The following is a 13510-nucleotide window of genomic DNA, read 5'->3' on the forward strand; positions in this document are numbered from 1 at the left end:
GGCTGTGACGTAATCCTAGCAGTGACCGGGTGTTGTGATCTTTGCTTTTCTGTGCAAAACTTTCTAAAAAACCAAACAGTAAATATTTCCGGCAGCAAATGAAAGTATGAAACTACACTGAGAAAGTCGAAAGAACAAGGAAAACATAAGGTGCATGAAATTAATTACATAAAACTGACACTTGGGAAAGTGTTACAAAATCGTATTACACAAGCAGTTATGAATGCCTTTTAGTAGGTTTCCTATTTCCCCTGGTTTCAAAACCTCCCGCTCAAACTTTCGCAGTAATATGGCTTCTGTTTGGTTTTATTTGACTGTGAAGGACTTGGGGGGGTTAAGAAGTTCCAGTTAGAGCGTTGACATTTAGCACACTGGCAACTTTACTACGTCTCTTCCGTAGTTATGAAACTTTCAAGCACAGGTTTTGTAACCGAGAGGTCCCGACCAATCACGGCACGAGTCTGCTGCTCACGTGACAATTATTTTTTTTATGTAACAATCGGGTATCTATGGGAAAGTGCGTTCAATATACCGCTGAGGACCACGGCAGCCGTAAAATGTATAAACACGTTAGCAGTAAGTCTCTATAACATATTATTGCTCATCTTTTTAGACGCTAATATGTCGCTCCAGCCGCAAGCGGCGGACGCCCTGGAGGAGAGAAGCGCCTTCTTCATCGGTGCTGACTCGGGCAACGTCTCGGAAGAGGAGAACCACCATGAACTTATACTTCAGAAAGCTAACGCTCTAGCGTCCGAAAACTGCCTTAGAGAAGCCATTGATTGGTTTTCAGCTGCTATGCGGTACAGTCCTGTGCAGCCCGAGCAGCTCAGCACTTTCGTGGACTGTATCCTCCGCAACTTTAAGAGGAAAGCGGCCGGGCCAGAGCCGCTGTCGGGCCGTAGTAGCCGGGATGCGGCGGAGAGCTCCGCGGAGGAGGACGTGCTGGAGTGTCCTAACTGTCACTGCTTTCTAGGTGAACCCGTGACCTTAGCCTGTGGACATTCATACTGTAAACGATGCTTACAGCGACGGCTGCTTGACAAATGTAAACTGTGTACTGAACACGTGAGGGGCGAGGAGAAAGTGAACGTGATTTTGTGCGGACTACTAAGTAAATGGTTCCCGGAGGAGGTGGAAAAATCGAAAAAAGTAATGGAAGTGGACGCACTCTGTAGAAGAAAACGCTACCAAGAAGCCGTGGACCTAGCAACCGACGTGATTCAGTCAGGTCAGTGTTGTTAACAGTGCCAGCCGTGCACTCGGGAGAGGTGTGTCTACTGCGCACTCTCACCGAGCAGGCATGACTGGAGTGCGGATGTGTTATTACTTAAGCGGCGTTGTGTAGTAGTGACGGGAGCGGGATACGTGTATGGCCCCTGCCCTCAATGGGTTCAGAGGCGACAACATGGTGACCAACATATTTTTTAAGTAGTAATTAGTTAATTTCATGTGTTATACTGACGCCAGTCTCCTCTTGCTCTGCCTATCTGCTGGGCCCAGCTTACGAAATGGCACAAGATGGGCATGCGCGCTTTGTGCACGTTGCGTAAGGCAGGTCGTGACACATATTGGAGCAGGTTTTGTAACTTCTTATGGGGGGAGGGCGGTTGTATTTTGTAATTGTTATGTCTGGGCGAACCACGGTTTCATAAATGTCTTAGAAGCAATGAAATGAAAAAATGAAAAAAACTAAACCAGGCTGGTTTATTTATTTGAAGTTAGCCTGCTAGTGATGTGGGAGGTTTGTTGGCATTGAGTTTCGCAGGTTCAGATGCAAGTATCGATAGGAAACCCCTATGTGGGTGTATTGAAGTGAGTAATGCTCCTCTGTCCGGTAAAAACAAACTAGTCATACTGTAAACTGCCCGCATGTACACTGAGTTCCCAGGTTAAAGAGGACAGAGCAGAGGATGGCATACCCTGCCTTCGTGAAAACAAAAATAGAAAGTAAAGCAGTGTGATGCATTGTGGGTATGCTGCTGTCTTACAAGAAGAACAGGCTTTCTTTTCCTTCTTTTTTTATTTCCGGATTACTAAATTTCTGATTACTTTCAATCACACAACGAAGGAAATCTAGTCTATTCATTAAACTTGTGCTGTTATAGTAATTAGGATAGTAGTTCTATAGCCTGGCAGCTTGACAGTAGGTCTGGAAAACTGCTTTGGACCTTCATGTGATTTAATCTCATGTAACATGCTGCATCCTTTTTGACCTCTGTTACTCAGATATTAGCAGCACAATATCAGGATGTTTAGCGAAAGAGTTAACGTGTTCCAGGAACCCCCAGGGACTCAGACTTGAAGGTACGTCTTAGTTAATCAGAAAAAATGAATTGCATTTGATAGTTTGAGTAACTTAAAGCAAAACTATAAATGGTTTGGTAAATGGTTTGTTTTTTCTGGATGTAACATGGAGCTTGCTGAGGATAAATTAAGAAATAATCAATACAACCCAAATGCACTTCCTCCCCTACATTAGACGCTTGGAGTTACCTGCTTTCAAATTAACATCATATATTTGTGTGTTCCTTTTTTTGTTTCTCGTTTGCTGTTTCAATTATTTTAAAAGGAAGGGCTGTGTGCCGGATGACAAATGACAAAATATGAAATTACAGCCTGCCCTCTTCCTGGATTGTCTCTCAGGTCGTCCCAAAAGCAGTGATTTGTACACATTAAAGGTTACATAAAGATAATAGCAGCATTACCCTTCTGTCACTCAACAGTGGGTAGAGGACTTTACACCGATGCCGCTGAGGTGCTATTGCAGTCGTAGCACCAGCTTACGACAGTGCAGACCCACAGTTTTGCATCCAACCTGAGGGGAGGATAGAAAGTTCCAGACACAGAGTGGGTGCTTCGCTGATGTAACGATGACAAGACAAACTACCCTTACCCTTCCAATTAGTATCTCAAATGCTCCATAGAAATGAGATAATCTCTCTCAGGGAAACGTAATACATTATTAGCACTGACAGTATGCAATGTGGTTTATGATGACACAGTAGTTAAATAACAAACTTCATCTGCCACGCAGACAGATTGCTTTAAAAGGCTGAGGCAGGCTGATTACATAGCCAGTGGAATATATCTTCATCTTAATGTTTAGTCTTTGTCACAGGTGGAAATATTTAGAGCTGTTTTAGGCCCTCCTTAATGGCAGCTGTTATACCAACAACAAAGCAGTCTGCCTTTCAAAAAAGCCTGTCATTGTGTTTAAAGCATATGTCATGTTTTGTAGTGCTTTTTCTTTTTAATTTAAACTACCACAGTGGACAGAACCATAAAGTCAACCAATCTCTCTGGTCTTGCAGGCTCCTGCAGCTTGTTTTCCTTTTACACTGTTTGCCCAGAATTCATTGACACAGTTAATATGTAATGCAGGGTCCTGATTAATTGCATAATGTGTGTGCTATTACTTGAGGTTTAACCTGCGTTGCATGTCACATACATGTCAAATCATGCAGCAACTGAATGGTTTGTATTTGTGCAAGTGTTGAGGTTTAAGCAATTTCCTCCGGTCATTAAACGTTTTTCTTTCCCCTCTCCTTTTCATCCTGTCCTCTGCAGATCCAGACATGACGGTGGTGGCGCGACTGTCTCGAGCGGAGGCGTACATGGGTCTGAAACAGTACCGCCAGGCTTTGGAAGACACTAACGTTTGTCCCCGATCCAGCTGTTCTGCTGAAGTAGGTCACTCAGTGATACTGCAGGAATATGGTAGTCTGCTTTAAAAATAGAAATGAAGCATGACTAATAAATAATAAAGAAACAGAATGACTTTGTAAAATTTGTAAAAGTCTGAGGGATTTATGTGGTTGAATGACTGGTGTTGGGTAAGTTAGCATAGAACTCCCTAAGGATAGTGGACGAACTCACACAACTACCTTTTGCATAGTCGAGTCTAGTGTGCATTCACCTGTTGTGATATATCGGTCAGCCAGCCTTTACTTAGAAAAGGTGTATTTTAAGACTGCTGCCGTCACAGCCCCACAGATGGAGAGAGAGCGGCCTCATTAACTGTGTCATTAGTGTCGTTATATGCTAATGACCTGTAAATTGCAGACCAGTTTACAGCAGCAAGGTTTATTCATTCATCCACATTGATATAGAACACCTTTCAAGGTTTATGTTGGATTAGTGACCAGTGAATTATACTTTTTGCCGATCTCACTGTTTGCTTATAGGCCGTACTTTTAACAGCGGGCTGCTATTTTTACTGTTACATAAAGGAGCTTCTCTTTGGGTAAATATGTTACAAAAGAGTGTCATGACCAGTCAAGGTTTTCTCGATGGCAACTGAGAATGCAGCGATTAAGGTCACAGACATTAATGACTATTACATCACAAGCACGACACCAAACGTCTGTGTCGAATGCCTACGACATGTTTTGTGATTTTATCTATGTCATGCATAGTCATATTGACAGGCATTGAAAGCATTGTGTGTATATATATATATATATATATATATATATATATATATATATATATATATATATATATATAAAAGCTACACCTTTAGCTTGTGGCTTGTGTTTTTGAAGCTTATCTGAGAGTCACATTTGCACGTCTTCTTTCAGGCTTTATTTAGGAAAGCTTTGGTGCTGCATGAGATGGGCCAAGTGGACGAGTCTCTCCAAGTCTTCCTCCACTGCCTGGCTGTTGATGAGGACTTTCCCTGTGCTAAAAGACAAGTGGAAAAGGTGAGAGGATTACGGTGTCTGCTGTGAGTCTGCTGCCAGGGATGAAGTGGAATTCATACCGTTTTAACTATTTTAAGTAGTTTAGGTCCAGGGCACGAGTGTCTAAGCTGGGAACACAAAGCTCTCCTTCTCCTTATTCATTTATTATTTACTTTAGAGCCATTTGTCTGTTTATTTAGCATCTGCTATTATATTACAACCCTAATGTAATCGCCTTTTGTAATGACATCTTAATCTTAACTACTGAATTACTCATTTAACTGGGAGCATGTTAGAGACATTAGGTTTTATAAGCATCCTGAAAGGAAGGAGCTGTTGCGTTGCTTTGTTTTTAATAGGATTTATATTGTCAAATGTCCTTTACAGTTTTATTATTCTGGTCATTGATGCTGATATATTTAAATTGAAAAGAGAAAGTAAGAAATTAGTTACATAGGCCATGGGACATTAAAGCTATTGGAAATATGGAAATATGAAGCATTTACTGTTGGTGCTTTACTCAAGGTGATGATTGTGGACTGTATGAGGGACATTGGATGCACACAAATGACATTGCTTTTGGTTTGTACTTCCATGACCATGAACGTTGCTGGTTCCTTCGATCTCCCTGGGATCATCTTAGAATTGCAAAAGTTGTTAGTGGGTCAGATCTTATGACTGTGCTTCTAATGACGTTAGTACCACTTAAAGATCAGACAGAGCACAGTATTGTAGTTACATAAGTGACATGCAGCTGACTAATGTATGCAGGACTACATTCGTTCTCTGCATAGCGTGACAGTTCGCCATTATGTGCCTAACCTGGTCTGTGTTCAGCTGCCGACACAAGCGTTTTCTGTAATCGCGTTTCAAAAATTGATTCGTTTGGTCATTTTGGGTTACTGGGTGTGTTGGCATCTTAACTAAATTTCTCATGTTTCTGATTTGGAAATTAGAAGTGAACTAGGCATCTTTCTGCTACAGCGTGGAAGCTCGGCAGCATGAGCCAATAAACCAAGGTTGTACGAGTTGTACCAGCCTCCTCAGTACCAAAATGTACCAATCAACTAATTAATGAATATGAAAATGACACCCACTGTCCTCGTTTTCATGACTAAGCTCAGACAACACTGAAATGACGCTCAGCATATGGTTACACATCTGTTAAAATAAGAGTGAAAGGGTAAAAATGAAGAACAGAAGTTGTGATACATACACATTTCTGGCAGGGTCATCACTTTCACCAGCTTTATCACAAGCCCTATTTGCTGCACGTAGTTTCCTGTGGAAATATTCTGATGAAATATTTTTTAAAATATGCAGTGTTGGAGAAAACGATGTAGAGGAAAACGAGTGAGTGAAGCATGTGTGAAATGATCTATAATTCAGGCTCTGTCAGTAGTAGACAATAAGCTACTACTACTTTTAAATTTTAGATGTTCATTGATACGTTTTGTTTTTATAGTCTGGGATTAATCTAAAACTGTGAGTGTTGTTTTACTGACATCTGGGAATTAATTATTTATTTTGAACATAACATAAATCACTTCAATGAAGGAACAAATGGTAGTGTGTAGTTTATTCTTTTCTCATTAAGCCCGTTGTGCAGAGAGGACAAATAAGTCTATGCTTCCCTCGCTGCACACTATATGTTTGAGGCCTGAAAATTAAACTGTTATATTATTACTGTGTGAAAAAAAGAGTATTGCATGAACCTGAGAAGAAAATTCACAGTGTATAAAAGTGGCTGTAATTCTTTGGAGGTGACGACAGTATTTTGTTGAACCCTTTGAAATAAAGCTTAGAGTCTGCTCTTTAGGCCCGTGTTACGTGTGTCGGTATCCAAAAATGTATGGACCTAACTGTATTCCTTCAACCTGTGTGGCACGATATGTAGTTTAAAGCCAGTGTTTGATGATTCATTTGAATTTGAATGAGCAAATCTTACAAATATGGGACACCGGCTCTAACACTATCTGAGTCCTCTAGTACCCAGAAGTGTTTCTTCTTCAGGTTTTCTAAGCTTCCCAGGATGGCATTGATGATTTTAGGTGACATTCCAATAACACGCTGATTTCTTTCACAGATCTTGTGTGATCTGCTCTCCCCCGGTGATGAGAATGTGAAGGTTGGCCTGAGGGAAACAACACAGAACACACTGACTCACTTACGCAGTAAAACCCTTGTGGCAGATACCCAAGCCCAACCACAGAGACCAGTTCAAAGGCAACACCTCCACCAAGTCCGTGCTGCCTCTGCGCACCATCTGGAAAACCAGGAGGTACTAACACAATGGAGCTCAATCGCAGAGTTTAATAATGAATTTGTTAATAATGGCAGTTGTAGCCACACCAGTGAAAGAACCACCATCATCTTCTTAACCTCTGTCCTGTGTCATTGTGTAGAAACGCTGGGAAAGTGTGGAGCGACCTGGTTTGAGCCGAGCTCATTCGCTACGATCGCATAGCTCTAATTGTAGTGAGGAGGGTCTAAAGAGAGTTTGCTCTGCTCCTCAACTGGGGGACCAGGACAAAGGAAGCCTCCTGAAGAGGAAGTTGTCAGTGTCAGACATAGAGCCCTGTGTAGTGGACAGCGGAAGTAGCAAGCATAAAAAGCAAGGTGCATTGAACAGCTTTCTGCTGTTTTGTTTTTAATTTCTAACCCAAATTGAATTCAATTAAATTTTATTAAAATACCTCTTCTTGTCTTAAGGTGTGGCAAAAGGCTCCAAAACCCCCCCCACCAAACCTAAAATGAGAATTATTCCCAAGGATCTGCTGGACTCCAATGACCTGGAGTGTTCTCTATGCATGAGGTAAGCACTGCCTTGTGCGCCACATTTACTGCTGGCTTACATCAGCGCTCATGGATATGACTCAACAGCCTGGCTGCTTACATCTAGAACAACAAGCTGATTGTTGGATTTTTGTGACCAATGCAGATTGTTTTATGAGCCTGTAAGCACACCATGCGGCCACACCTTCTGTAAAAACTGCCTGGAACGCTGCTTGGATCACATGCCCCAGTGCCCGCTCTGTAAAGAGAGTCTCAAAGAGGTGAGAGACACAAATTTACCAAAATTGTGCTGGTGTTCTGCTAATTTTTTAAGGTGCTCTGTGCTTCCTGTTTTTATTAACCCATTCTCCCGCTCGCTTCAGTATCTGGCATCTAGGAAATTTAAGGAGACCATACTCCTGGACATGCTGATCAAACAGTACTTGAGCCGGGAGTATGCAGAGAGGACTAAAACTCACCAGGAGGAGACCAGAGAGCTTTCTGAGTGAGCAGCCTTTTCATTCATGCATCATGTTTATCAGTAAGTGTTTTATGCACATCATAGAAAAGTCCTAAACTCGTTTCCCTTTAATTCCTTCTCCCCAGCCTGACAAAGAATGTGCCTATCTTTGTGTGTACCATGGCGTACCCTACTGTGCCTTGTCCCCTACATGTGTTTGAGCCACGTTACCGCCTCATGATTCGCCGCTGCATGGACACAGGCACCCAGCAGTTTGGGATGTGCATCAGTGACCCCGAAAAAGGGTAAGTATGCAAGCACAGGCACTGTGTTGTGGTTTGCATAAGTCACTAAACAAAAGTCTTAATGCAACATGAAGATAGTTATGAAAGCACTTGTTCAAAGTCTTCATTGATTTTTCTGCTCATGACTGGTAGATGTCAGTAGACATGTTATTGCATGTAATTAATTACCTAAGGCCCTTCAGGGGTCATTAGAACAATTTACCTCAGCTACATTTTCTAAATAAACAGTCATATGCCTTCCTGCAGGTTTGCAGACTACGGCTGCATGCTGATCATCAGGAGTGTCCATTTCCTCCCCGATGGGCGTTCGGTAGTGGACACTATTGGAGGAAAACGCTTCCGGGTCCTGTCCCGAGGACTGAAAGACGGTTACAGTACTGCAGATATTGAGCACTTGGAGGATAGCAGAGTAAGAACCACAGCGAATGTCATTTAGGTGGAAGGAATCCTGTTTTTTGTTCTTGGAGAAAAATCAAGTATCTTAAGTTTAACCAGGCCAAACGATTCTTTGCTTGCCAGGTGGAAGACAGTGAAGAACTAGCAAGACTACAAGAGCTGCATGACGCAGTGTATGAGCAGGCCCGAGTTTGGTTCCAGAACCTCAAGATCCACTTCCACAACCAAATCCTGCAGCACTTTGGACCAATGCCAGAACGAGAAGCTGACATCCAGGTACGTCTCACAGCATATCCAAACTTCCATCTGTGAAGATCTGAATATCTCTGTGCAGATTAAATAGTATCTGACACACTTACAAATATCTCACATAAACCAACAAATGGTAATCGAATGCTTGAGCTTATTGAGATGGATGTAAGCTGTTTGCATTTAACTGCAAAGCTTTCTGTGGGTCCTTTGTGTTTACTGTTATATTACACAGAAAATATTGCACTTCACTGATGTCTTGAAGTGCAGCAATGATTACACAAGCACATGTGTGTGTTATAAATTAAAACTGCATTTGATGAACAAGAGGATGACTTGTAATTCATGGTTAATTTAGAATAAGTGAGCTGGAAAATGAAACCTTCTGCATAATTAAACTTCTGCTGAGGTGTGCCTCCCTGCAGTGGGAGTTAATATGGGGGAAAAGTATTAATGGTGTGAGTCACTTTATATTGTTTGTACAGCAGAACAGTTTGTAAAAATACTGCACGGCAGGGAGTTGGCAGCAGAGTTGATTTATTATTATCAGAACTTGTATCTCCTGAATTTGCCAACAGCGGTCGTCTTCTTGGAAACAGCGCACGGCCAGTAAATCTTGCATCACTTGGACTTTATTATATGAAACTGGACCATTTGAAACTCGACACACTTGCCTTTTTGGGAGACCCGCATTGCCACGTACTCGCTTGCGTCAGGGATCTTAATACCTTAACGTAGGTGCTGTGTGCGCTCAGATGTAGCTTTTACTTGCAGCCTGCAGCGTTAAAGGGGATTACAGCTCACTTCTTTGGACACCCACTGGGTGGAGTCTATTGACAATATAGGCTAAAGAGCTTAAAGGGTGCTTCATAGCTAATCCTGGCTGCCCTGTTGCATCAGAACAGTGTCATGAAAAGACTTTACCACATGCTAGCAAAGACACGACACTGACCTTTTATTCCATTATTATAGAGAAATAAACTGATTATTTGCTTTGAAGTTAACTGTAGCACACACAATAGTAAAGACCATTCACTTCTAATACTGTGTCAAGTGCAAATGTTTTAACTGGCTCAGGCTTCCTGACTCTGGCACAGTCATACGTTAAGTACTGCATTTAGCTGCACATAAGGAAAAACTATGAAGTTTAGTAATAAATGTAGCACCAAGTTAGAAATAAGTTAAACACTGACTTGGTACAGAGTTTAAAAATCTCTATGAGCAGATTGATTTGAATCAGTTTCATGGGTGAATGGATTTAATTACACTTCTAATTAGACTTCTGAGATGTCTGCAGCAACAAAAAACGAATAGATAAATAAAAGTGGCAGATGATTAGGAGATTTTGGAGTTATTGATTACTGGGGGGGTTTGGCATGCTCATAATTGACTTAATACATTAAAAGTCCAAAATACTCATAGTCTGCATTTGTGTTATGAGACTTTCTATGAAAGATTAGGATTTAATTTAATATGCATGCACTGTTGGGGTTGGAAGAAAGGGAAAGGCTTTTTCTCAAAGCCAGAATAATAAAAAAAAAAAACTGAATATTTCTATAATTTAAACTACAACATCCAGTTCTGCTCAGATCCTTGAGATTCAGAGTGTAATAATTTGGGTTTTGTCTGTTTATCAGTACTAGTTTTCAGAGATTTTCTCAACATGCTCCAGATGAGAGTATCACATTTGCCTTGTTCATTGATGTTAAACATAGTACCAGGACCCTCAACTGAGTTGGGCTCAGTTTGTCTCACGGCAAAGGTTTGTGCTTTCTTGAAAGCTGCTTACACTCTTCCTCCTTTCTTCCAGGCGACTCCGAATGGTCCAGCCTGCTGCTGGTGGCTGCTGGCTGTTCTGCCTATCGACCCTCGATACCAGCTGTCTGTCCTGTCCATGACCACCCTCAAAGAACGTTTGGTTAAGATCCAGCACATCCTCACATATCTGCAGAGCATCCCCAACAACTAGAGCTTCCCTACAAACAAACAGCTTTTGGACTTTGAAGTGACATAAAGAAGAACCCTTCAGCAACACCTGCTTTCGTTCCTACTGCCAGTTCACCCCATCAGTTACAGCTAAGAGACCCCCCCATCACCACCACCACCACCACTAGTATGTGGCTCGATCAGTGCAAAGCTGTCATTCACTCTAACATATACGGCCAAACCACCTCAGGGATACTTTGAGTGAAACATTTGATGTTTGTGATTATGAAAAAAGATCTAGAAAAAAAAAATAAGACAGAAACTATTCTCATCTGCTTTATTGTCAATTTCCAGAAATATTTCCTGAATAATTGCAGAAAAACAAGAACAAGAGAAGTTACTGCAGCACGTGGTTAATATTTCCTTGTTGTTGCTCTTGAGTGACAGAGTAGGATATCCCATAATCACTTTTTTTGGGATTAATGCAAGTGAACTGAGGGGAAAAGTGTTTTTTGTATGTTTGTTTTGTCTTTGATGTATGGAAGCTTAATTATGCCACTGGAAAAACAAAAGAAAAAAAATACCAGGCAGAGCTGGTATCTCATAAATTTGAATTACGGACTAAAACTTGTGACTATTAAGTAGATTTTGAGATAATGACCCCCAATTTTGACTCGTAGATTGCACCCCCCCCACAAAAAAAAAAAAAACAAAAACCCCAAACAACAACAAAAATGCTTCCACACTGATAGGACCAGTGAAAGGCTTTTTTTTTCCCTCTGGATTTGTTTCTGAGCTGTAAAATTTTTATCTGGAGGAAAGGCGGTGTGACTCTGTGAAGCAAAATCCTAAATGCTGAAAGTCCAAAAAAAGTAAAAACAAGATTACTTAAAGGAATAACTGTGAAGTGATGTATGCACGGACCAAGTGCAACTAAAAGCTGGTGCACGTGTACCAAACACAGATACAAGTATTACACTTTTCTTACATTACACTTCCATTTCTGCCTCTAGGGAGCGGCAAAGGACCTGTTGAAAGAATACATGTTTCTTCCAGCTTCTCGTGCATTTTGTTGCTCCTAACCTGAGTTTAAGAGGAGCACGTGACCTTGAAAAGTTTTTTTTTTTTGTTCCTAATGTTTTCTTCCTTTGGCAGCCTCAGGTTTGGCCCTGGCTTCTCTTTTCTGGTTGGCTCACAGTGAACTTGAATTCCTAATCTCCTTCTTCCACATACTTGTCATGGACCACAAGATTCCTCTAGAGCGTGTGTCTGCAGGATCCAGTGGTTCGGTTCTTGAAGTGCTTTTAGTGTCTTCTTTAAAACAAAAAAACAATCCAGCTTCCCATTGAGTTAAGTTAAAACTGAATTAATTTATGAGTAAAGTAATATGTGTACATTGTGTCCATAAGTTGTGTTTGAAATCCTAAGGGGGTCTTGCAATATTATGGCAAATTGAAACCAGTAAAATCAGCATGCCTACAGCTATTGGGTTAGCATTACTCTTTATTAAAAGCTGCTCTCTGTCTGCGTGGAAGAAGGATGGTACCTGCAGTGCTTCAGTCAGAGGACTGCGTATGCCTTACACCATTTTGCATTGTGGTTTTGGCATTGGTTACCATTCCCTATTTTTTGGTCACAGCATGAATACTATTTTTAATTGTATATCTTTTTTTTTTTTTTTTCAGAATTAATTTGAGCTACCGGGCGTTCACAATATCTAAGAAAAGCCAAGGGGGTGGACGAGTAGAGTTGTATGTAAACTGTTTGTACAAAGGCTTTTTGGACAGACCTCGCTTTTTTTTGCTCAGATGTTTTAAGTTATCAATTTTCAATAATAAATGCACTTTTTTTTTCAACATTGGCTGTGGTGGTGTTTTTGTTGGGGGGGGGGATTTCCCACACAGAACAGCTGAGCATTATTTTTCTGCAACATTGACATCATAACTAAAAATGCAAATTGTTAAATAAAAGCTGCTCTTACAGGAATATTTATTTAGATTTGTGTAACTAATTTAGCAAATATTGCTAAATTGTACAAGATCATATGCAGCATTGCCTGTTTCCATCACAGCTACACCTGCTATGATCCATTCATGTATCAGTTCCATAGGAAATACAGTAAAAACAGTTTAATGAGAAATCATACCAGCTCTTTCTCTGCCACCAGAGGGCAACAGTGCAGCATTAACAAATACAATAAGGGTTTCATAACTCACCCTCTGCCCACTGCACTTATTCAACCTCAAACTTTTATTATGAAAATATAAAGAGATCTCTAAGCGGATTACACTTTCACAGCCAGCCATGTGAAATTCAATATTCCACAAAAAAAAGAAAAAGGACAATAGGAGTAAGTAGACAGAAATAATGGCACGCAGCTGATGAATCTGGGTGCTGAATGCTCCGTGTTCTTCCATCAGAGGTCATCGTGCAGAAAGCATCATAACAAACTCTGCAGGGGGAGACAGACAGCAGCAGATCCACTGATAAGGACTAATGACACTAATATCACAAAAAGTCATGCCGTTCTCAGCCCGTATGACACTGTAATCACAAAACGTTTATGTGCTCGCCAGGTTTATGAAACACTGAAGTGTTTACAGGATAGTACGCTTTGGTACTTTGAATTTTAACTGCTTTAAACCCACTTTAGAGTTATGACTACTTCTTTAGCTGACCTTATTGATTCATCTGGATTAGCTTGTCAATGAAGA

The 13510-nt window shown here is 41.0% G+C and overlaps 2 protein-coding genes across 3 annotated transcripts in view; both read left to right on the top strand.

Moving 5' to 3' along the window:
• LOC146707787 (serine/threonine-protein kinase pim-2-like) overlaps nt 1-13510 on the top strand; it is a 174938-nt gene that overhangs the window by 7370 nt on the left and 154058 nt on the right. The window lies entirely within an intron of this gene.
• Nucleotides 492-12652, top strand: lonrf1 (LON peptidase N-terminal domain and ring finger 1). Of its 2 annotated transcripts, XM_085459298.1 has the most exons (13): nt 492-1231; nt 2230-2307; nt 3571-3689; nt 4584-4706; nt 6772-6966; nt 7091-7304; nt 7398-7500; nt 7627-7741; nt 7844-7965; nt 8067-8225; nt 8472-8634; nt 8745-8897; nt 10681-12652. In XM_085459298.1, the coding sequence occupies exons 1-13, from the start codon at nt 622-624 to the stop codon at nt 10837-10839; spliced, it is 2313 nt and encodes a 770-aa protein (XP_085315424.1). In that variant the 5' UTR covers nt 492-621; the 3' UTR covers nt 10840-12652. The 2 variants fall into 2 exon arrangements, with proteins under 2 accessions (XP_085315424.1, XP_085315423.1); XM_085459297.1 differs by lacking the exon at nt 2230-2307.

The sequence above is a fragment of the Copadichromis virginalis genome, linkage group LG6 (genome assembly GCF_057382275.1).
Source record: "Copadichromis virginalis isolate Kocher_CV1m ecotype Utaka linkage group LG6, C_Virginalis_male_GT1.1, whole genome shotgun sequence".
Lineage (NCBI taxonomy): Eukaryota > Metazoa > Chordata > Actinopteri > Cichliformes > Cichlidae > Copadichromis > Copadichromis virginalis.

Coding starts and splice junctions, on each gene's coding strand:
- lonrf1 (XM_085459298.1), top strand. CDS start 622: ATGTCGCTCCAGCCGCAAGCGGCGGACGCCCTGGAGGAGAGAAGCGCC. Junction 1,232..2,229: donor AACCGACGTGATTCAGTCAG/GTCAGTGTTGTT, acceptor TCTGTTACTCAG/ATATTAGCAGCACAATATCA. Junction 7,742..7,843: donor GTAAAGAGAGTCTCAAAGAG/GTGAGAGACACA, acceptor CGCTCGCTTCAG/TATCTGGCATCTAGGAAATT.